We start from the raw sequence: 25,258 nt of genomic DNA, 5'->3' as shown, positions 1-25,258 counted from the left end.
GAGCGCCACAACTACTGAGCCTGTGCTCTAGAGCCCGCAAGCCACAGCTATTGAAGCCTGCACACCTAGAGCCCGTGCTCCGCAACAAGAGAAGCCACCGCAATGAGAAGCCCTCACACCTCAACAAAGAGTAGCCCCCGCTGGCCACAACTAGAGAAAGCCCCCGCGCAGCAACAAAGACCCAACACAGCCAAAAATAAATAAATAAAATAAATAAACTTAAAAAAAAAAAACCCAAAACATCTGAATAATAAGTATAACCCTTAAAAGCAGAAAAAAGTCATCCATTCATCCCTGCCAAGTTCCTAGCCTTATTTTAAAGATCAGAGATAAAATCAAACAGTAAAATCTGATCCACAGAATTTCTGTGACTTTCAAGTGACTTGTTTTCTTTGAGAATTAAAAACTAGAGAGATATATATATAGTAGTCCAAAATAAACACCCATAATATCTAAAACTGGCCATAATAACTCCTTTTGGACAGCTTGTACACAGAAAGAATGCGTTGCTTTGTAAAAATGACATGGAAAATGGTGAAACATTGCTTATTTCTATAGTCTTTGACAAGAAGTGAAAATACCATTTTCCGAAACCCAGGTAGAGGACTCATTTTTATCACCTGCCAGAAGAAAAAGCATCTTTCCTAAAATTGAGCACCTGCCTACAGAATTCTAAATCTGTGTTTCCATGGACTTAAGGACCTGAGGTAAACCGCTGGAACAGGATGGAAAACTCCCTGCACAGGATCTAGGGGGAGTGAACGAAGCCTGAGCCACACACGTCCTAACTGTGCCGTACCTACGTCATGACAGCTTCCCTTTAGCTCAGTGGTTCCCAAACTTCAGCTTGTACCAGATTCACCAGGAGGCGGATCACACAAACACAGCCTGGTGGCCTCACTCCTAGAGTTTCTGATTCAGCAGGTCTGCGACGGGGCTGGAGAATGTGCATTTCTAACACATTCCCAGGGGATGCTGATGTCAGGGACCACACTGAGAACTACTGCTCTGGCTTAAATTTTATAAGAAAGAATATTCTTTTTACGTAAGAATACTTCTATATTTAGGCTTCTATGCTTTGGGAGAACTGAATATATTGATTAGCCATTTAGACCATTTGTTATAAAATGTGGCCACCGTTTGGAACCCACACCTCTAAAATCCACTTGTGGGGTAAGGGGAGGTCCCCTCTCACAGGGCTCTGGTCATCTCACTCATGGCTTGTTTTCAGCTGCACTGCAAAGATTAATTTTGTTCCATTGAAGCACTTGTGAGTTGGCTTTGCAGCATGTTAAGAAAGTGGGAACTGGGAGCCAAGAAACCATGTAGAGACCTATTCTAAAACCACATGTAGAAGGGGTAAGAGGAGGCTGGTGCTGGATCAAGGTGGGGACTGTCATTCTCTTGAGTCAGCCTTGCCTGGGTTCAAATTCCAACTTGGATCCTTCCCAGTTGTCAAAGGATTGTAAAGGCCTGGAGAAAAATAGACACATTTACACTTTCTACTTCTGCACCATGGATGATTCACTGACTCGGAAATGAGACTACAGAAATGGCAGACTGGGTGGTAGGAATAACAGTTGCATTCTACTGACAGGAACAATCGGTTGGTGAAACTCAGCACAAGAATCTGAAGCTCTAGAACCCAAGAACCACAGCTTTTCTGTATTAACTTAAAGAGCAAGGAGGGAGGACAAGAATAATTCTAGATTTTATTTATAATAACTAACCTTTTTAATGTGCTCACTAGATGACATTTTATAGAGAAAGACTGACTAACGTTCTGTATTGTTATCAAGTTTTGTTTTGTACCTTTAGAGGAAGAATCAGCTATGCATCAACCAGATGCCTCAAAGTAACTATTACATTAAAAATCCACCCTCAGTTTAAACTCTAATTGGAAAATTTTTGACTGCTACCATTTTTAAGGACAACATGTATCCAAGAAGCCTCATTCCCCTTTCTCCTGCTTCTTTCTGCCCAACGTCAAAGCCAAAGCCAGTCAACTCAAAAGAAGTAGTCCCAAAGAAACACAAAACCATGTGAAGAAAAAAGCATGAAACTAAAAACAAATTTCAAAAGATTCAATCTCAGATAAAAACTGAATCCTCAAACCACGCAAAAAATTACGGAGCCATGTTTCCATTTCAAGCTATTTCTTAGATTTCTTTACTTTGTTTTCTTTAGTTTGTTCTTTAGAGAAACGTATATATATATATACATATATATATATGTGTATATATATATGTGGGTATATATATATATATATATATATGACACCATCTTGAGAGTTTTCAATTAGAAGCCATAAGAAGGAAAATGAGAGATAATTCTTAAACAATGGGCAAAACTTTAGAAAACCGGATCATGAAATGGAAAGAAGGCAACACCTGCAACAAGTCAGTTTGCTTAACAGCAGGTCTCACTGCTTCTCCAACACCGCAATGAGCGTTTCTTTCAGAATTAAGCGATTCTATAAAAAGAGAACATTCTTACCCTCATCCTTCCATTTCTTATTGCTGGCCCATCTTCTGCCAATCTCAACACGTACAAATCCATTTTGTACTCCCTTCCTCCACGAATACTGAATCCAAATCCTTTGGCTCCTTTCTCCATGTCCACAGTGAAATAATCAAAATCCTTTGGGGTAGGGGAGAAAATGGAATAAACAATTGTTTAATATCAGAGAAGCTTCCACGGTCTGTCCCTCTGTTCTCCTTCTCTCTCATAGTTAACGTGTTCCAACTGACACGATATCGTGAGGAGTAATGTGATTTCACCATCTAGCAAAATGCAAGACATGATTCAAAAGGTCTGAGCAGATCGGAACACAGTTTCCTCAGTCATTAAAAGAATTGCTGGGTAGCTTGTTTACTTTGGTACTCATCCTTTAGTACTCATCTGTTTACTTGGCAAACATGTAACTATTGCATATAGGCCTGAGTGATATTATCTCTCCTTGGAATTTTCTCGTTCACTGCTGTTGAGCACCATAAATAAATGCACCAGAGTTGTGTGTGTGTGTGTGTGAATGACAGGTCTGCTGATTGGAAACATGAAATAAATGCACCGGGATCTTTGAGGTACCTGGGGCTGCCTGTAGTCTGACAGAGGGAACTGCCTGGTGTCAGGGGAGGGCTGCCTGTAGTCCAAGGGCGGGGCTTGCAGATAGTCCCCTCCTGGGGGCTGCCGGTAGTCCAGTGGGGGCTGCCTGTAGTCCGTGAACGGAGGCTGTCGGATATCTGGTTTCACGTCTTGCCTTGCTTTTACTTCTGACCTGTAACTAAATGAATGGAAATGGTACTTGCTTTGGTATCTCAGCATTCTAAGGAGATTAGAATGACTTTAGGACCTCCAGGCATGTAAAGGCCACACCTCTTGGTGGTCCTTTTCATGTTCAGGATTATGAGAAGATTCAATAAATGATAAGTATTATTTTAAAATCTTTGACAAATGCCATACGGTATACTTTTCATTTGGCTCCTTAGGAAATCAAGGTAAAAGTGATGGTCACTTAGAACTTTGTGGAAAAGGACTTATGGGTAACCTTCTCTGACTTTGCTATTTAAAAACTGTGCAACTGCAGCAAATCTAGGGACTCACACACTTACATCCCCAAACAACAGTCTGTCTTAATATCAGTAAACCAACTGTTTCAATTTCTCTCTCTCTCTCTCTCTCTGACACACACACAGCATCCGTTACTTCATGAAAACATGATTGAAGTGATCTCTAAATACTCTATAAATAGCTAACTAAAGGCTGTTTTAACCTGTTAGCTTGGGGCTTTTTGAATATCTTACAGAGGTTAAAGGAGTGAAAGTAAGGTATAATCACCAACTACAAATCAAGCAGAAAGTCATTGGGTCATTGCTAAAAGTAGAAACATATTACACAGAGGTTTAAATACTAGACTATAACTCTCGGGCTTAGTATCAGATACTATCATGGTCATTAGATAGAAGGAAAGGCAAAAGTGTTTATGTCTAACACTTGTCTTGTTCTTGTTTCTAGATATTATTTCTTGTTTCTAGTTATTAATAAATACAGAGACCAAAACTAATTGTTTAGTTCTGTTTTGTGAATCCAAATTGCTCTAAACTGAGGGGTTTCCAGGGCCAAACAAGGGCTAAAGTAGCCAATACCTACCATTACGGGATCACTAATAAGATAAACTGAAAAAAATTATCACCATAATGTAGAGGGCACTTAACTCTGTAGTTCATTGCCTGTTGCCATGACAACACTCTATATAATGACCTACTTAGGGATACAGGTCGATTAGAAAAACACATTCACACACTGATAGTGTATGGCAATAGATGTGTTTATTTGGGGTTTTGAAAGGGGGTTAGAAATGCAGTTATTTTAATAACGCTTTGAGTAGTTCCCATTTGTTACTTAACTTGCAGAAGGGACATGTTCCTTTTGTGAGATGCATCATTTAGGCTTTACTTTATACCTCAGCAAGCTGTCCACTCACCTACGGAGAGTGTGCATTCTGAGAACAGAATTATTTAAAATACGCTTTGAATAAGATGCTTAACTAGGCAAACGCATTACTTAAACAAAAAGAATTGGACTGGGTGACATCTGTTGGTGTGTATCGGCTCCTTTTTAGAAATCGTGTGCTTGGTGGTTTAGATGTCACATTGTTCTAAGTTATAGCACAGTCACTTTATTTTCATTATCTCTGTGGTACTGGTATGGAATATCCATTATGAGCTTCCTTTCCAATCAGATGTGTCATGAGGTAGAGCAGAAGAGGGTGAGATGTTAAGAGTCTCCCCAGAGCCTTAGAAACAGGGACAGTTACAACTTGTAACAGCAGTCATCCAAGCCTGCCTCTGAGCATTCACATTTCCTTCAACAGTGCCACGTGCAGGATTTTATGTTGAAGAAGAATTCTTTAATAAGGAAAATATACTTAATTTTTATGAGTGTTGTTAACTTTTAAGTGAATGATACACTAGTTAGGGCAAAAGTTGTTATTCTGAATTTGTGAAATACTTTATTTTAAGGGAAACTCAGGATCATTAAAAACAAACAAACAGGGCTTCCCTGGTGGCGCAGTGGTTGGGAGTCTGCCTGCTAATGCGGGGGACACGGGTTCGAGCCCTGGTCTGGGAGGATCCCGCATGCCGCGGAGCGGCTGGGCCCGTGAGCCACAGCTGCTGAGCCTGCGCGTCTGGAGCCTGTGCCCCGCGACGGGAGGGGCCGCGATAGTGAGAGGCCCGCGCACCGCGATGAAGAGCGGTCCCCGCACCGCGATGAAGAGTGGCCCCCACTTGCCGCAACTAGAGAAAGCCCTCGCACGAACCGAGGACCCAGCACAGCCAAAAATAAATAAATAAATAAATAAATAAATAAATAAATAAAATTTAAACAAACAAACAAACAAACAAAAAAAACAAACAGCCTCTTGAAAGTTCCTTTACTTATGAAAGGTTCGTAGGTTGTATATCAGTATAACTCTTCGTAGCTATTAATTCCACTATTAAAGAGACTTTAGAGATGATAAAACCAGATTGCTAATGGTAAATTCTAGCAGAGTTTTATGGTATGAATAAGTTCCAGAATCAAAAAATGCTGCCCATGTGGTAGGGGATCTTAAGGTGGGATTTTGCCTCATGTGGGCCTTTCAAGAATCGCGTCCAGCCTGCAGCATCTAGTGCACAAAGTCTATGAAAGAAGTCCATTTCCAATGCTTTCCACTAATCTTGCTATTTAAAAGAAGTAAATGATGATTGCCTTTGCTGGGAAGGTGATCTCTGCTATTTATACTTAGTTTCTGAATATATTACACAAGGGCTGTTTGTTGTTTTCAAAAAATGCTTCTCCTTGAACAGGGTTTTGCTTATGTTCATATTAAACTTATTTTGTTTCCTGAGCACGCACCAAAAGGATGTTAAGAGACAGAGAAACGAGTAGAGGTGTGCAGAGTGTCAGGAGGAAGCCAATTCAAGAGTAAATAAGACAGGTTAAAATATTCACTTCTCCTAACTCATAAGATAAAACTTTGCGAGCAGATTGTCACTTTATTTTATCCCACTTTAACATGGAAACTGGCTCAATTTGACATGTAGGTGGGCACTTCTTGTACAAACGAATTAATAGGAAATTCATACTGTGTGCTTGGCATACAAGCTGTCTTGGAGACATCTGTAGCCTGATCCAGAAAAAGGCAGAGTTTCTCTCTGATACCATGACCATCTTTAAATGCAGCTAGAAAAATGGTTCTAGTATCTGTAAGATTATGGAATCTCTTCATTCATTTGGAAAAGAGCCACCTACTAACAATCAAACAGCTAAGCCAGGAAACCTCAGTGCCAGGAAAGGACCCTAGAACAGGAGTGGGCACTTTCCAAGCATTTAATATTACTGAAGCAAAAATAGCTAAGAACTCTGGGTAAATTTGTTGGTAATTCCTAAAAATTTGGATCAGGTCAATCTGTTAATCCCAGAGTCAGGAAATATTTTATCCCACAGTCAGGCAAAACAAAAACAAAGACAAAAACAAAAACAAAACCAAAACCATCCAAAGGCTGTTGCTTCTTTGACAGGGGCCGAGTCCCCCAGTTGTAACCAGTAGCCGATGGGGACAGGATAGTGGCCTTGCCCATTTCTCATTCTCCCCACTGAACTACAACACACTAGGGATGAGATTACCCACCCGCAGGCCAGAAGCAAGAGTCCAATTCCAGGAAAGTTTAACTCTGGAAAGGGAAGACGCCATTGTGGCGGGGAGGTTTAATTGGCAGTGGCAGAGCCAAGAGGAAGCGTCTGAAGCGGGCTCGGGGACTGCTGGAGCACCCAGGTCCTTCCTCCTAAATCTAAAGTGAATCCCGGGGAAAGCCAGTGCAATGTGTCCAAACAGCACGTGGTGAAAGCAGATGCATCTGGGTCTTATTACTGAGGCACCCAGGACATATTCCTCTTCTGGACTGTCAAATTCTTGCCTCTGTATCATTTACCTTATGGGGCTTAGTCTTTTTTCTTCCCTGGCCTATATTAAAACCATCAACAGCTGATGACGACAGGTATTTATTTTTCTATGAAAGCAAATGGGAGAAATCAGAATAGAACAGGGCTTCATGGAAAGAACACTTCTGGCACAGGGCAAGTATTGGCTTTGCAACGTTGTGAGTGGTAAACCTAGCAAGTTCTGGGACTCAAAAACTGGGTCTCACTTCATCTTCACCAACAGGGGAGGCAGGAGATGGGTAGCAGATGTTCAGAAAACGTTAGAATCACGGAAAGGACCAGTGAGGGTTTTGTTTTCAGAGACGTTCCCGTGGGTTGTTCTATTTTTCTCCTTTGAAAGGGCAAAACCAACACGGGAACATGTCTTCATCTCTTTCTCTAATGGCGCAACCTAACCCAGACTCCCGGTTACACACACGTCCCAATAAGAAGACAGTGTTGCTTCCCTATGGCAGCCTTTTATTCTGCAAGTTCACGGGGCCTGATCACATGAGTTCGTGATGTGAAATGGAAGAATCTCATTAGACCGTGGGCAGGTGGATATAAGGTAAAATGCAGTAAAAATACTAACTTACATTCATGCTCACAAATCCTTCAACGTGTCCCACCTCCACACCGCCGCTATTCTCCGAGCCATCACGTGCATGGCTCGGTGGCCACGGTGGCCACTTCTAACTTCATTCACTGTCATCAGCCTCCAGTGTGCTCTCTACGGGGCCAACTGAGAGATCTTGAAAAGCTAATCCAAGGATGTCAGCCCTCAGCTGAAAACCCTCCAATGACCTCTCACAACACGTACGATAAAGGTCAAAATCTTTAACAAACCTCTGAGACCCTTTAGGGCAGTTTCCCACCAGCCTCACTGGCTTCATCTCCAACTATGCTCCCGCCCCTCTCCCCGCACTACACTGGCCTTATTTCCCTCCTTCGTGCTTGCATACCCCCTCCTGCCAAAGGGCCTTTGTATATGATACTGTATATTGTACATATGACTCTGTCTGGACCCTCTTTAACGTGCTCTCCAGCTAGTTAAACCCTACTCATCTGCAATGATGCATCATTTCCTCAGGAAAGCTTCTCTTACTGTGAAGGATAGACACCTGTATTTGCCAATGAAACTACGTTTCTAACATACATACAATCTCAAAATCACACAGAGGCGCACACGGTAATTTCTACATTATGCAAATCTCTCTCCTGCCTGTGACCTGTCCTGTCCCAAACTCTCTCTCTCCCCACTTCCCTCACGACTCAGCAGCAGAAAAGCCAGAGGAGACTTTACCTGTTTTCATGTCCTTGCAGCTGAAGTGGCTGAGGGGGAGCTGGCTGGGCGACAGGACTGTTGGGGGTGGCCGGGCTGGGCTGGGCCAGAGGGCTCTGCTGGGCCAGGGGGCTGTGCTGCTGGGCCAGGGGGCTGTGCTTCTCTGAGCTGGGTGCCGAGGCTGGGCTGTTGAGCTCTGCGGTGGGAAACCAAAGAGGCAAATGCAGTCAGGTTGGCATTTGATAAAACGGCAGCAGGTGGCCAGAGTTGGTTCCTCTGCCTCCTCACATGACTCAGGGCTTTGGTTCTTCTAGTTTCTGTTAGGCTTTAAGAGAGCAGCTTAAACTTAGCAAGCTCTAAGACCACTCCTGGAATTAGTATTCTTCCATTAATTATGAGGTTGCTGAACAAGGTTATGAACAGAATCTCTCGTCATTTTGTCAGAAGAAAAGATTACCATGAAAAACTTATTAAAACAATGAAAAATAATTCAAAGGAGTAAGCTCTGCGCATGCTGCAACTAAAAGATCCCTCATGTCACAACTAAAGATCCCACGTGCCACAACCAAGACCTTGTACAGCCAAAATGAATGAATGAATGAATAAATAAACAAAGGAGTAAGCTCTAAAATATATTCTATTTGTTCCAGCATTACTTGCTGCAAGAAAGTGTTTTAGCCACTACTTTTTGGTTGTAATGAGAAGTCCTACCAGTATTCCAAAGTTTGGATAAGGAATTAACTATAAGAAAAGTAAGTGCTTTTCACAATCCTTTCTTCAGTTCCTTGTTAGTCTTATTGCCTAATAACCCTCCGTACTCCATGGTTCTCCGGAAAGAAAAAAGAACACTGGACAGAGGAAGGTTCATAAGTTGTTCTCTGTTAAAACTGCTTCTTGGTCTTTCTTGTTTAGCATCAAATTTTCAACTGAAGTTATCTCTCCATGTTGGAATAAGAGCAGGACAGACATATTTCATACTGGGAAAAGGGAGAAGCAAGTCTTTTGTGAACAATTTTGCTTAGAGTTAACTTCTGTTGAATATTTTATACATAATGTTGTCTGCAGATAACAAGTTAAAAATGGTCTTTTTTTTGGCTGGGTGACAAAAAAGAAGTGATCTATTAGCATTCCCTTACAAATCACTCCCCCCTTTCTTTGCTCTCACCCTAAATGTTAAAATTTCTTCTCCACTTGTATCAGGGTTTCTCAGCCTTGACACTACGGACACTTGGGGCCAGATACTTCCTGCCGTGGTGGGCGGTCCTATGCTCTGTAGGATGTTTACAGAGCAGCATCTTTGCAACCTCTACCCAGTAGACACCAGTAGCACCCCCGGCCCAATCATGACAACGAAAAACGTCTCCAGACATTGCCAAATGCCCCTTGGGGGGAACAAAATCACCTCCACCGAGAATCACTGTTTTATATTTAAAGTCAGGTGGCTGTTTGATGCCTGCTTGTTAGATAGTCCCCAGAGGAAAGGAGGAGACCGAGTAAACCAGAGGGGACAGAGGTGAGTGAGCCCATCCTTCTCCATGTGGGCACTGTGGTCCACTCACCAGCCAGCGCCACAGGCTGAATTCCCAAATGTCATTAATGAGCCAGCAGCTAGTAATGAACCCACTGTGCCTGGAAATGGTGAACTGCTGGTGAATTGGTGCTCAGAGAATTCCGCGGCCCCTTGAGGCATGGCTGTGAGGTGTGATGAGCACTACTCCTCAAGCCTCAGGGGGGAGTCCTTGTACAGAGAAATTCAAAAGGCTAAGTGGGAATTTAAAATTCTTATCAGACGCAACATTTCCTAAACGAGCTCTCTTTATACCACAACTTCCTCAAGCTTTTCAAAATCGATCTGACTTTGAAGAATCCTCCAGAGCTTAACTGCTAACATCAATATTTCTTTTCCGTCAGATTGGTAACTTTATCATCTCTGTTGGATGGGCTCTGGCTTAATATAACCATAAAAACAGTACTCCCGGGACCAAAGGGAAAGACTGAATAAGCCAGTGCCTTGGGATTCACACTAGTTATCTACAACACCATATAGCTTGATCTTTGAATGAAACTGGTATTGAGTGAACAGGATATGGGTTGCAACAGAGTGTTAATGTTTGCAAAAGTGGAAAGAACAACTTCTGATGTTCTGACACCCTGAGCGCAGCCAGGTGGGCTCCATGACCCCAGGGCAGGCACTCACCCTCCTGAGGAATGATGCGAAGGGTGACACTAAGACCTGCATCCTTGATGAGCTTCACGATGTCAGCGTGAGGCATGTTGATGATAGACTGGCCATTCACTGCTAAGATCCGGTCTCCCACTTTTAGTTTTGCACAGCGATCTGCGGGACTCCCATCAATGATGCGTCCAATTTTATGTGGCACAGCTACAAAAACATCCCCAACAGAAATAGGTATCAGGGGCATTACCAGTACATGTTTTACCTTCGAGTATCAGCCGCATAGGAAACAATGCAATATCAGAATTCTTCCTTTCGTCCGTGTATTTGCCTCTTGAGATTACAATCATCCCTATCAAATACAGCTCTGTGCATACTACTGACACCAGAGTTTCTAAATTCAAGTCCTTCGTAGTGACGGCCTAATTCCAAACACATGGACCATCATAATCACCCTAGGATTAAAAATACAGCTCTTTGGGTCTTATCCTAGACCTTGCAAATCAGAATGTTCATGTAGGAGGGGAGGACAATGGATTTTCAAGAAGCTCCTCAAGAGATTCTAATACATACAAAAAATTGAGAACCACAGACATAGAACATTATGCCCAAAGAGCTCATACTCTAGGGAAAACAATACAGTTCAGAAAAATATAATAAATGCTGGGAGCTTAATATCTACCCTTTTCTGTTTTACTGAGAGGAGAAAACAAGAAAGGGAGAAAAATACTTACATGGGAATTAGCCAGCTGGTGAAGAAGTTATGACCAACTTCCTACTTATCTACTAAGCTGTAGTTTAAAGGTTGATGCAGTTTTCAACTATTACCTCTTCTATCTGATTCAATGCAAGTGGTGCTGAGATCTTGCTAATATCTGGTAGATAATGTATTTCATCAAATCTAAGATGTCATTGATGCTAAGATATACCTTTCTTTTATGGACAACAAGAAAAATAGAAAAAAAACCCAACTCTGGCAATTAAACGACACTCTGACATAACATGCTCTCTAATTTTTGCAATATTAAAATATGAAAAATGTGCGTTACAATTGATGAAATATGGTATATGTCTCTTTAAAACAATGAAAATTCATTTTCTTTTTCATTATTCATTTATATATGTGGGGACAGCCAGGTTCTTGGGGATATAGATTTTCTAGCAGGTTGACTCGTATTCAATGTCATTGTTTGAGTTCCTACCAGGTTATCTATTCCTGGGATGGACATCAATAGTGCACAGTGTCCCTATAAGTGCCCTCAAGAAGCTGACCATATAGAAAGCTGTTTCCTTTCCTTTTTTCCTTCAGGACAGGAGCCCCAGTGGGAAAATTGCCTGTCAATGACTTGCTGCTCTCCCTGTGGAAGTCAGGGACTGATTTCATCTGCATAAAGAGGCAAAGACGCACTCCACCATTCATTATGCTCCAGGGATGTCTGTCCCTTAAACTCTCAATCTTGTGTATGTGTTACAGTGAAAGGCAGAACATCAACTAATGGCCATGGTAAGGAAGGACAATCAGAGAGTTAATGAACCAATACCTTGATCATATTTCTGTTGTGAAAGGTTACAGGTAGCATATGAAAATATTGGCTGAGCCTGCATCTCTGAAGTGAAACTCATCATGCTGGAAGCTCAAACACAGCTTTATTTACCACAAGCATGGATGGCTTTAATTAAGAACACCTTACTTAAAGTATATTAATGATCATCCGGCAGTCTTAGGACAATATATTGCTCAAGTAGAAATGTAATAAGAACTCATTCATTTACTAATTGCATAACATGATATGGGTGTTGCAAGCTGTTTGGCTTTCACCCATAATTAGAGTGAACTTTTGTTCCTGTTTTTTGCCCCCTTTCATGTTCAAGAGTGTCCTGGAACAGTCAATAAATGATATGATCTCCCGGGTCATAATGCGTATATTGTTATCTATCCCGACCTTTGAACAACTACATGACCTCTCTGAGTTTCTGTATTTCAACAGTAAAATTAGGATAATAATATAGTTGACATCACAGGATGGTTCTGAGAAGTAAATGAGTTGTCATACATAAAGTGACTAGAACAGTGCCTGGCATTAAGAATTGCTAAGTATTAACTTTTTGTTCATTCTTTTTATTACGATTATTTTTAAGTGTTTCTGATATCACTCTTGACGTGTGTGTGTTTGTACGTAGGCACCAGCTCGAATTCTGTCTGCATGGGGTAAATCTGTAACAGCTAAAACAGCTTCATTTGGGAAACAGAGATATGTTTTGTGGAAAATACAGACACTAGATGAGGTCAAGAATCCTGTTTGCTCTTCTCAGGTTTCACTAAAAAGGTGTTGCAGGTCTCTGTAGGAAAACACCAACTTATAAGTAAGAGTTTATTATCCAAAGGGAAATCAGCATAATACAGATCTCTTCTGTATATGATGCATTATCCACCTTGAGCCTTATACACACACACACAATATTATAACTACATTAAAATAAATACAATTTGATCTTTAACAAACCATATGAGATACCTGACAGCATTATCATTGCATGTTTACAGTGGAGGAAACTGAGGCATGAAACAGTCTGCAATTTGCCCAAGGTCACATAGGCTGACCAGGGTTTAGAATCCCAGACTGTCAGATTCCACAGCCTTTGCTCTCAAGCAGACCCCATGCTGCCTCTCTCGCCCTCACCATCCCCTCCCTCCACGCGAGTGCTCCCTGAGTGCCCAGTGCTTTCATTTGGTGAGTGCAGGCTGCTTCTAAGGAGGGAATCGTAAATGCTTCACCAGTGGCCCTGATTCAGGGGAGAGTGAAAGGCAGGAGCTTTGCTTGAAGTGGTTTCTTTGCAGCTGCTGTCTTTTGACAGGCAGGGCATGGGGAGAAGGGGAGGGGAGAAGAGGGCAGCGAGGAGAGGAGAGGAGAGGAGAGGAGAGGAGAGAACAGGGAAATTGGACAGTTCCTCAGATCCCATTTAGCAAGGACTTCACATCATAGCGTCGTTCCTTTGAAGTAATTTCTTTGGGTATTAGAAACACTCACATTTGAAATGAAATTTAAAAATACATTTCAAAACACATGCGAATGATATATGGATGATTTGCTGTTTTGAATTATTCATGCCTCTGCTCCCCTCCATTACTGTGTATCATTTATAATTTACTGGGCATGAAACTCCAAACGTTTCAAAACAAGATTTCGTACACACACAGACACAGACACACACACAGACACACACACACACACACACACACACACACACACACACACAGATATTATTTGTTAGTATCCAGGGACTGTATTAGGAACTTATTTTAACTCCTTACAGCTACAATATGGAATAGCTGTAAAAATTTAATAATCATGTTTATTTAACTGTTGAGAAAAAAAAAAATGTCAAAGCCAGGATTCAAACCCACATCTGTGACTTCAAACCTCGGGGTTACTTCCTTCTTTTTTTAATATGTGGCAGGTTGAAAGCAATTTGAATTATGAGGAGTGAAGGACTGACTGGTGAGACTTAGCTTAAGAAGCATGCTGTGTGAGATTTCAAGATGAAAGTTTCATTCTAAATAGAATTATTTGCATATAGTGATAACGCTTAGTTTCAAGGCCACTTCCACTTTATTAGGGTAGGTAACATAAAAACTAAAATAAATCAATAAAAACCAGATAAAAGAATGAAAACTAAAATAAATTCTATGGCAGGCCCATGGAATGATGGAGTGGCTTACATAATATCTGAATGAGTACACAATGTAGAAATGTACATCCAGTCATTGAAGTGCTTGAAATGGTTTTATTCAAATTGCTTTCTATTGGCATTTACTTTAATAAAAACAGTATTTGAAACTCTTGGGAGCTGAAGACAGCCTCACCTTCCTTTACCAGCATTTCCCCTACATGTGTAAGTACTTCAAATGCTGGTGTACAACAAATCACTGACAAGGGGTGTGCTCAGAGAAGTTTCTCTCCGAAAACAAGACGCAGCTCCGTTTGCTCAGTCCTGAGGTCTACAGAGCTTATGACCTAAGTGCTTTCTGTGCGTTGCTAATGGAATCACAGAGCATGGAGGAGGCCCTGACCTTGGTTTCTATTATTGGGATGAATGGTACTCATTAATGCTCTGAGAATTGATGACTAAGGTAACTGCCGGAGCACGGACCCTGTAGACAGCATGCCTTCCAGACATCATCTGTCAGGCAGCAACATAAATCAAGTCTCTGGATCAGGCTTCTTGACACAGTGTGCTTAGGATATGCAGATATTTGGGAAAAGTTGCAATGTCATGCGGCTTTGGACATACTGACATTTGGGAAGGAGACAATGTATTACCAGATAGAAATTTCCCTTTAATTGCAAATCACATAAGTTCTGGAAAAAGAAACCCATTTTTTTTTCCTTTATTCATTTCTGGGTAAAACACTACTGTGCACTTACACTGCAATATGTTGTATATTTTCCTGTAGATAAATTGACTCTTTTGGCACTGCCCAACACAGAACATTTGTTTTAGTAGGAATATTCAGACATAATCAGTTGGACCAGATGCTCTCTAAGTTAGTTCTAAAGGCCTGGATTCTTTGGGTCTTTAGCCACAACCACTACAGGAAGCAACGATCCTCCCTTTTGGCTGTTGGTTTCTCTTCTGGGACCATTCATGGTCTATTCAGGCTCCTTCAGCCATTGGTCAACCAATGAGCTCTTGTGTTCTACCTTGGGTCAGTTCCCATAAAGAAGGTGGGGGGATTTTTTTTTCTTTGGTGTTTTCTTCCTGAAGTTTTTGGTGATGGATTATTCATAAAATTTTTAGCTGCACCACCCTGGTGGAAGGGAGTAGTGGATCTCCCTCCCACCTTTCCCCCCATGTTTCCTTGTTGTCTTATATGTATCTCATTTCAGAGAAGGAAGAGCCTGTGACTCATATTTACATGTAATTATCTCCTTGATAACAGATCCCACAAAGTGGAGTTGTATACGGAGGAAAGCATTAGATGGGGAAAGTGAATTCTGCATCAATCATGTCAAACTTACAAGCGAGAAGTTTCTGAAGTGAACATGACAAAAATAAATACTTCAAAGGCAATCAGTAGCATAAACTGTCATTAGCTCACAATTCCATTAATCTGTGAAGGTTAAACAACATGTCATTAGCTTAAAGAGGCAACAGAAGTTAGTTTGGGTTTAGAATCTATGACCTGGCATGAAAAGAAATTTTTTTTTTTAATTGGATGATTCCAATTGGTTTTCTTAAAATATTCAGTGAAGATTATTTACTGCCTAGCTTTAAAATTGTGGGTTGGGGCAGGAGACTCAATTATTCTATCAACAACACATTGCTGAATAGCATCTTCTGAGTAACAGACACAATGCTAGGTGCAGTGGGGAAGACAATAATGAAATAAATACATGGTATTTGCCTTCAAGAAACTCCCAGTCCAGTTGCGGAGACGAGGGATAATCATACAAAATATTTAAACTAAAACACAAATGGCAAATCTGTGGTAGAGGTAACATACAATAAGAGTAGAAAGGTGGGGTAACTATTGAGTCCCGGTGTGGACTCAGAGGGTGGTAAGAAAAGGAAGGTCACTCTGGGGAAGAGAGAGCATAGTGCCCCTAGGCTAAGTCGCAGCTCCCTTAGTGAAAAACTCAACGGTGGTCAAGGGGGTGCTATCAAATCCACGGAGGGAGATGCATGGAGAGGGTACTTTGTAGACGGCCTCCCTCCAACCCATCATTATGCTTCCCTATCTGAGATCCCAGATGTGATGCCTTTGCTCAGCTCCTCTAGATATATCAGAAAAACAAAAGAGTAATTGTCACAGGGTGTTTCTGTCTAATAAATGATGATGAATCCTGATTTTTTTTTTTTGCCTTCAGAAACCCGAGTCTAGTATTTTTTAAACAAATTTGTTTGTTTGTTTATTTATTTATTTATATTTGGCTGTGTTGGGTCTTCGTTGCTGCGCGCGGTCTTTCTCTAGTTGCAGAGAGCGGGGGCTACTCTTTGTTGCGGTGCGCGGGCTTCTCACTGTGGTGGCTTCTCTTGTTGCGGAGCACGGGCTCTAGGCGCGCGGGCCCAGTAGCTGTGTCTCACAGGTTCTAGAGTGCAGGCTCAGTAGTTGTGGCGCACGGGCTTAGTTGCTCCGCTGCATGTGGGATCTTCCCGGACCAGGGCTCGAACCCGTGTCCCCTGCATTGGCAGGCGGACTCTTAACCACTGCACCACCAGGGAAGTCTGCGAGTCTAGTATTAATCTTGCTTATTTTCCATCTCTTTCATTCCTAGAAGTCCCGAATGAGAGTGTTCTATGGTGACATTTAGCTAGACGGTGTCCCTTCCTGGAGTGTGACACAGTGTCCTTTAAAAGAGATTTTCTTGGTCATCGGGGGTGAAGATGTGGGAAAAACATGTGTTTGGTGTTTTAAAAAAATTGTGGTAAAATTAAGAAAAAGCAGACTGCATGACTTGATTTCTTCTAGAAGTCTGTAAAATTCAGATTTCCAAAAACGAAAACGTCTTCCCTGAATTTCATAGCCAAATGAGTTGTAATCCCAAACCGAGCAGCTGGTGTTTTAAGGACTGCAGATTCCAAAAGTGCACTTTCCCCCCTCCAGCACCCATGAGTCATTTTCTTGTGGTTGAACAGTTTAGTTCCTGCAGTTGGTAACAAGCAGATGGTCAGATGGGAGAATGGAAAGAGGGCCTCACCACTGGCAATTTAGGAGGCCGGCCGAACTCATGTTTCTAAGGGCAGAAAGCACCATCTAAAAAGTTATTAACCACATAGTTGGAGAGAAAGAGACACTCATCAGCCATATCTTACTTTGTATGCTACTATTTTGCTGAAAGTGAATTGGTAATCGAAAGAAATGTCATTGCATTAGGAACTGTAATTAGCTACTACTTGACTATCCTATCCTGGAACACGAGGTTGGGCTAGCATTGTTCCTTTGTTTGGAAAGATTTGGTGGACTTGTAGACATAGGGCCAGTTTCATGTGTGTGTGACCTGTGCAACCACACAGGTCTCTGCACTCAGAAGGGTCTTGTGTTGGGTTTAATAGTGTGCTGTCACCATCCTGATCTTCTTAACAATTTTTGAATAAGGACGTCACGTTTTCATTTTCCACTGGGCCCTGAAAGTTATATAATTGATCCTATGTGGCTATATCCATAATATATTTCCTCTTCATATCACTCCATTGCTTTTACTGTCTGCAATGGAAGACGTAAAGGAGAATATGGTAGAGTTACCAAGAAAAATTATCACAAAGGGTTGCGGGGGAAGGAGCAAAAACAATTTCTTTCTCCGGGGTGGTTGCATTTCTCATTCCCATGCACATGACTAGAAGTAAGGTAGTCCAAATAATTTCTGCTATGTCTATCCTTAAAGATCCTTGATTTTTCACATGTTGATTCAAGAGGCCTAAAAATTACCTTAATTCTCTTATTCCTTTGTGAAAATATTCTCATAAGTCGATCATTACTGAGCATCTACAAAGCAAATATCCTTCATCTTTCTTTAAATAGATTTTAATGTATGCTACCACATTTCAAGGAGTTTGTGTATTCTTTGACTATGATTTACTTCCCTCATAATCTTACAAAATTTCTAGACATGAGAGTGGCAGGAACTAATGAAACTTCAGAATAGTCATTCTCCTCAAATCTATAGGTGCCAGAAGGGTATGCATGTGGGTATGTCGAGCTGGAGAGGAAGAGAATGGAGAAGCAGTTCCATGTCTAGATATTTAAGCCTTTATCTTCTGTAGAGATACATCTCATTTTATTGTATATCCTAAGAAGTTACCTTTTACCTTGCTAATTTCTAGGTAGCTGGGACATTCTGTTTTGGTCTGAAAGTTGCTATAGAAAATTTGTCCCTCTAAGTCAAATATCAACTCTAGTCAACATTTTTTGCATTTCCCTCCGAAGACCCTGAAAAGGATATATATTTCCATCACTTAGTTAAATCAGCAACCCATGATTTTCCAGTCATGGAGAAGAAGGTGAAATTCTGTGTCACTCAACCTGAATAATTTTAGTGCGTAAAACTGTATAGCTTTTAGTAAGTTTTGCTTACAAACAACCAAACAGCAAGATGACTCAGTAATAATGGAAAAACAATTCAGAGGGTTACTGATATTAAAATATGATAAATGTTTCTTCTCTGCAGAACAGAAAAATAAGTGGTTTTGCTCCTTTTTAAAAACAGTCACAGGGTTGAGATGTGGTACTATACATCCATTCCAAACATGCAAATCTAACTTTCAAAGGGTTAGTTGCTCAATTTTTTTTTTTTAAATTTATTTATTTATTTTTGGCTGTGTTGGGTCTTCGTTTCTGTGCTAGGGCTTTCTCCAGTTGCGGCGAGCGGGGGGCCACTCTTCATCGCGGTGCGCGGGCCTCTCACCATCGCGGCCTCTCTTGTTGCGGAGCACAGGCTCCAGACGCGCAGGCTCAGTAGTTGTGGCTCACGGGCTTAGTTGCTCCGCGGCATGTGGGATCCTCCCAGACCAGGGCTCGAACCCGTGTCCCCTGCATTAGCAGGCAGACTCTCAACCACTAAGCCACCAGGGAAGCCCCCAGTTGCTCAATTTTATAATGACAAATTTAGTTCCTGACTAAGAGGCTCTTTTTATTTATAATTTATTACAGAGGGCTTATCATATTATTGCTAGAAAATACTGGATTTTTGTACAAAATGAGAGAATTGTATAAAAATTTCAAAATTCATGTCATGACGTAAAAAGCGGCAAAGTAAACAGAATAATAGTACTATCTTCTAATGATTGGAAATCTCTTATAATTAAAACAATTTAATTGAGGTAATATACGTACAAATTAAAAAAAAATAAGACAACCTAAATGCTTATAATGAAAAACCTTAGTCTCCTGCCCTAATCCTCCTCATCCTCTCTACTTTCTTCTTCACATTTCAAATTATGTTACATGGCTATTTCTCAATTTGTCAACTTGAGTCAATAAACACTAACTTCCTATTATGACAGAGGATTTAGCACTCTCACCCTGCACCCCACCTCCTCTCCTTATCCCAATAGTTTTATCACTATTTTTAGTTAAACCAGTTATCATTGTTTACGGTTTTACCATGTAAATATCATTCACTGTAGTGTTTTGTGATTCATTTCTTTTCTCATACAGTTTTCCTTCCTTCCCACCCCGAATCATAGTGTCTGATTGTATCATTCCCCTGCCCCCTTCTCCCCCTCCCGCTTCTACAATATGCTATCTCTATATCCTTAATTTTATCCCCCAAAGCTGCTCAAGTCATCTATGCAATTGAGCTTTCTGGAGACCTCCCTCCCAAGGGTGGGTCGGCTGCCCTCAAGTCCGTGCTTAGTGTTATTCCGGGGAATTCCTATTGTTCTCCAAGGTGGAATGCACAGTCTGTAAACCCTGAGCCTCTTTTTGATTCACTCTTTCATTTTTCTAAAGCACATCCTACAGTATCTTCCTAAGAAACCATGCATGGGAGAAAGTAATTGTTCAGTATTTAATGTTTAAAAAATCATTTTTCCTTCTTCATTTGTTAGAATTCCAGCTTAGAATTCTAGATTGTATGAAGTTCGAAATTGAAAAAATCATTTTTCCTCAGAAATTTGCTGGCATTGTTCTATTGTCTTCTAGCATCCAGTGTTGCTACTGAGAGGTCTGAACTCCTCAGGATTCTTTTTCCTTGTATATATTTATTTTTCCGTTTCCTTTCAGAAATGTTTAAGATTGTCCCTGGACTTTTTTGTGTTCTAAAGTTTTGCAGTGATGGATTTCGGTGTGGTTCTTTTCAGTATGGAGACATTTCTTTTAGTTTTGGTTTGGGGAACTGTTATTATACTATATCTTTGCCCTCTCTTTCTGAAACTCTGCCCTCTCTTTCTGAAACCCTTATTAGTTAGATATTGGCTTCCTGGATTGATCTGTTAATTTTCTTATCACCTCTCTCAAACTTTGTTTCTTTTTGTCCTACTTCATGTGAGATTTCCTTTACTCTACCTTTCAATCCTTCTGTTGAATTTTAAATTTTAGTCAAGATATTTTCAATTTCTAAGAATTCTTTCTTTAATCATATTTTTTATAGCATTCTATGTTTATTTTATGATGGTAATATCCTCTATCTCTCTGTGTATTGTCGACTTAAAAAAAATGCACAATGTGAGAGTTGCGAGTTAAGTTTTATTTGGGGCAAAATGAGGACTACAGCCCGGGAGACAGCACCCTGGATAGCTCTAAGAAACTGCTCCAAAGAGGCAGGGGGGAAGGTCAGTATATATGCGATTTTGGTGAAGGGGGAATACATGCAATCAAACACATATTTTTTACAGAAGGTTTCTGCTAGTCTCGTGCAGGTTACTGCTAGTCACGAGGAGCAGACATCACCATGAAGGATTTTAGTGCTTTTCTAGATATGAGGAGATGCAAGAATTGGGCTCATAATATATTTTCCTGAAAATATCTAACTATCTGAAGACCTGTTCTGCCAGTTTTTCCCAGAGCACAGAGTGCCTCATTTCTGCTCCCCACCTGAACTCCTTTCAGGGGGTGTTGAAAGTCAGCAGCTGCAGCAGCTCATGATTTCATCCTTGTAGAGGTAGACGGCAAGTGCCAATGGAAAATGCCAATTTGTAGTTGACAGTATATAAGTGAGCAATCGTTGAAGCTTTCTTTTGTTCCATTTCTTCTAGTATTCTTTCATTATTGTTTGCTTGTTTTTCTGTTTTAAAAATACAAATTTCATGTCTGGTGGTCATGGTTGTTGTGTTCCATTCTCCCCCAAGTTTTTAAAGTTCTGAGCTGCTCTGAGTTTCTAAAAAAAAATGAGCAGATCTGGGCTATCCATTTCTCTTTTTGGCTTCCTTTGCCCTACAAAATGAGTTGAAGCTTTTTTGTCTTTAAAATAGCTTCCCCACTTATGCTCATTCCTTTCTTCTTCATTTACTACCATTTTATTGGTTTCTAAGAAATGGGAAGAGATAACACATGTTAATGAGATCACTAATTAGAAACTGAAAATATCTTTTGTAAATTTAAGTCAGTTGTTGCAATCAATATTTTGGTATACCAGTTAGAGATTTGGAATCTGTTTGGAAAAAAAATATTGTCAATAATTTATGTACCCAAACTTTAAAAGCCCTGTTATCTCTGTAGCTCTTACAGATAAAATATAAAAGACAACTAATTTCTTTTTTTTTTAACATCTTTATTGGCGTATAATTGCTTTACAATGGTGTGTTAGTTTCTGCCATATAACAAAGTGAATCAGCTATACATATACATATATCCCCATATCTCCTCCCTCTTGCAAAACAACTGATTTCTTTCAAGAGTTCAGAAAATGTCATAAAATTACATTTCATCAAGCCCAGGTATTGGGTTAAAAATGTTCAATGAAACCACACTTTCTTTCCTCTATATCTTTCAACTGCCTTTGAGACTTCACACCCATCAATGTACTTGGCTTTCAGTAATTTCTCAGCAGGCCCAGTAGAAATGGTTGATAGTTACAAGCAGGTGTTGCTGACAAGTCATGTTTCTCATTTTTACAGATGCAGTGTATTCTATCTCTGCCATCTCCTTTTTTCCTTTTATAGCTTCTGAAATTGTGTTTGTAAAAAGTCACTTGGCTATCTTCACACAGTTTCCCTGTTACAATAGGTAAATGTCAAAAGCCATCAGGTGCAATATCAGCTTTTTCATTGTATTCCCCTAAGCGCTCGGGTAGATAATAACTTCTTGCAATATTTTCTTAATGTAAACAGAATCAGATACTAACCCAGGCAAATGATCCCTCCTGAGCCAGCTGTCCTTTTCAATATGTTATCCAGAAGATTACATGAATATTTATTGGCTGCTCAGTTTCCCACAGAAGCCAAAGTTCCACTAACAGGGTATATCATGTTTTAACTTGAAATAATGTAATTTTGCATGACTGAACAAAACTAAATATGAATAGGCCCTCAAGCAAAGTGTTCAGGAGCTAGAAGATCTTGGTCATATATTAATTTTGAAAACAACTTGCAGTGTGACCTCTGAGTGGTCAAATAAATCATGTCAGGGTTCCCTTATTTGAAAAGTGAGACCATCACTGCGTATAGTTTTTCTTTCTTATCCTTATCTTTCTTACCCAAATATTATACATTTTAATGTCATACGAATTTCTGGTTACATGTATTTTCTCTAACCCTTTGTACTTTAAAGCATAGTTACTATATGTGTTTTCATTTTTACTAAGCAGACATATGTCTTCATAATAACTTCACTTGAGATCATCATCATAAAATGATTTTTATTACTCTACCGTGAGAAATGAATGAGAAATGTAAAAACAAAGGCTGAAGAACCTCAAAATGTGTTTCTTTGTCCACAGTGAAATACCAATTACATTCTAGAGGGAAGAGACCAAAAGTGAAAAAGCAGATATAAGGACGGCAAAAGAGCACATGAAAAGATCCTCGATATCATTAGTCTTTAGGGAAGAAATGTAACTTGAAACGACTACATACCTATTGGAACGGCTAAAATTTAAACAACAACAACAAAGCCTGGAAACAAGTGCTGGTGAGGATGTGGATGATCCGGAGCCCTCGTCCAGGGAAATACAAAATGGAACAGCCATGTTGGAAAGTGGTGCCACATGAACCAGCAATTCCACCCCTAGATATTTACCCACGTGAAATGAAAACGTATTTTCACACAAAAACCTATATGAAGAGGTTCATAGCTGCTTTATTCATAATCACCCCAAACAGAAAACAACCAGAATATCCTTCAACTGGGAATGGATAAGCAGACTCTGCTACATTCACACAATGGAATACTATTCAGCAATTTAAAAGGAACCGATACGGACACATGAAGCAAGCTGGATGAATCTGAAATGCATTATGCTAAGTGGCTAGAGACTGTGTGATTCTACTTATATGGGAAAAGGCAAAACTACAGAACAGAGAACAAATCCATGGCTGCCTGGGCGGAGAGTGGGCAGAGGGCCTGACCTCCTTGTGGTAGTAGTTCCAAAACCAAACACATCTGTCAAAACTCACAGACTACAGACTACAAAGGGTAACATTTACTAACTATAATTAAACCTTAAAAATGGGAGAAAAGTAAAAAATCAGGGAGAGACAAAGAAAAGGTTTGGGGTGGAAATAAATAGAGAGAAGGTAAAAGAACTAATGTCGGGTAGGCAGGAGAAAGGAGGTGGGAGGGGAGAGTGGAGGAGGAGGAGGAAATGCTGCCTCGTCTGCATTTAAAAGGTGAACAGGACTCTTCCAGGTGGGCAAGGATGGGGAAGGCATCGCACTCACAGGGGATGTGACTCACAAAGGCACAGATCTGTGGGTCTGCATTGTGGGTGCAGGGGTGCAAGGAGCATAAACAGTGAGGCCTGGGATGCAGGTGTCAGGGACAGATCATGAAAAGCCTTACTGGCTGTGGCAGGGGGCTTGGAAATCATTTGGAGGCCAAATAAGAAGTCATTAACGGATTAGGCAGGACGCAATATCATCAGACTTGTTGTTTTAGAAAGAGTACCATTGGTGGCGGAGTGAAGGGTGACTGAAGGGAACGAGGGTGGGAAGAAGCCTTGAGGCAGGGAGGGCACTTAAAGGCCACTGCAATGCTCCAGAGCTGTCCAGTCCAACGTGGTAGCTACTAGCCACACACGGCTATTTAGATTAACTGAAATGAAAGACAATTAAAAATCGAGTTCCTCAGCCGCATTAGCCTTGTTTCCAGTGCTCCGTAACCACACATGGCTAGTGGCTCCAGTCCTGTTTAGTGCAGAACAGAACATCGCCATCGTTGCAGAAAGTTCTTCTGCACAGTGTTAATCTAGAACCTCTACTAAGCCTTGGCGGCGGTGGTCGGGCGGGCCTGATATATTCGAGTTGTTTATCTGGAAAACATGTTTGGGTAACAGCTTGTTTTAGTCTCTCAAGAATGAAAGATATAGTTGTGTATAGACTCTGCTAGGATATGAACTTAGGTATCGGGAGGCCTACTTGAAAGCTTGTGAGCGTGCACATTGACTGGAGCTGAAAGCCACGCCTGTCAGCCTTCTCTTAGCCACTTAACCCCAGGGACCATCACTATCAGCGGCTAACTTGATGCTACCAACTGGACGTCTGTGTCCTCTCCAAATTCATATGCTGAAACCTAATCCTCAGAGTGAAGGTTATTTGGATGTGGGGCCTTGGGAGGGCATTAGGTCATGAAAGTGCAGTCCTCATGAATGGGATTAGTGCCCTTATAAAAGGAACCCCACCGATATCCCTCGTCCCTTCCACCACATGAGGGGTGAGGGCACAGTGAGAAGACGGGCCGTCTATGAAGCTGGCCCTCACCCGGCACTGAATCTGTCAGAGCCTTGATCTTGGACTTCCCAGCCTCCAAAACTGTGAGAAATAAACTTCTGTACACTGGTGTTTACAAACCACCAATCTGGTGGCTCTTACAGAAGACTGAACGGACTAAGACACTTGGCAACCAGTACAATAAAGGTTTTATTGTATTTGAATTTTGTCAAATGCCTACAGGAAAGTAAGCTATTTTTCATCTTGCTGTTCATCTAGCAAGTCTGAAAAACATTTGAATGAAGACTTCCAAGTGGAAATATTCTTCTGTCTCATGTTATCTCAACTGTTCTCTGCCAGAACACCTTTTAAACTATGTACCCTTGCTTACTGGAAGACCCTCCTCTATGTTGAATCCATAAATATACATCTATATTATGAATAGTCTCTGAACAGAATGTTTTGGGCACCTCACCCTTGAGAAAGCAGATGGGTTCATCAGGTGCCCAACATCTGGGCATGTCTGAGGAGCA

At 40.9% G+C, this 25,258-nt stretch overlaps 1 protein-coding gene across 4 annotated transcripts in view; it reads right to left on the bottom strand.

Annotated features, from left to right (window-relative positions):
- MAGI2 (membrane associated guanylate kinase, WW and PDZ domain containing 2) overlaps nt 1-25,258 on the bottom strand; it is a 1,355,072-nt gene that overhangs the window by 100,060 nt on the left and 1,229,754 nt on the right. For all 4 annotated transcript variants that reach the window (XM_007187116.3, XM_007187118.3, XM_057549547.1 and 1 more), the window contains 4 exons: nt 10,443-10,628; nt 8,267-8,441; nt 3,088-3,283; nt 2,497-2,640 (listed from right to left, as the gene is read on the bottom strand). In XM_007187116.3, the coding sequence (XP_007187178.2) occupies nt 2,497-2,640; nt 3,088-3,283; nt 8,267-8,441; nt 10,443-10,628 (701 nt within the window). The remainder of the gene's footprint in view (nt 1-2,496; nt 2,641-3,087; nt 3,284-8,266; nt 8,442-10,442; nt 10,629-25,258) is intronic.

The sequence above is a fragment of the Balaenoptera acutorostrata genome, chromosome 7, assembly GCF_949987535.1.
Source record: "Balaenoptera acutorostrata chromosome 7, mBalAcu1.1, whole genome shotgun sequence".
Taxonomy (NCBI): Eukaryota; Metazoa; Chordata; class Mammalia; order Artiodactyla; family Balaenopteridae; genus Balaenoptera; species Balaenoptera acutorostrata.
The sequence above is the reverse complement of the archived record's forward strand: the minus strand, read 5'-3'. Positions and strand labels throughout refer to the sequence as shown.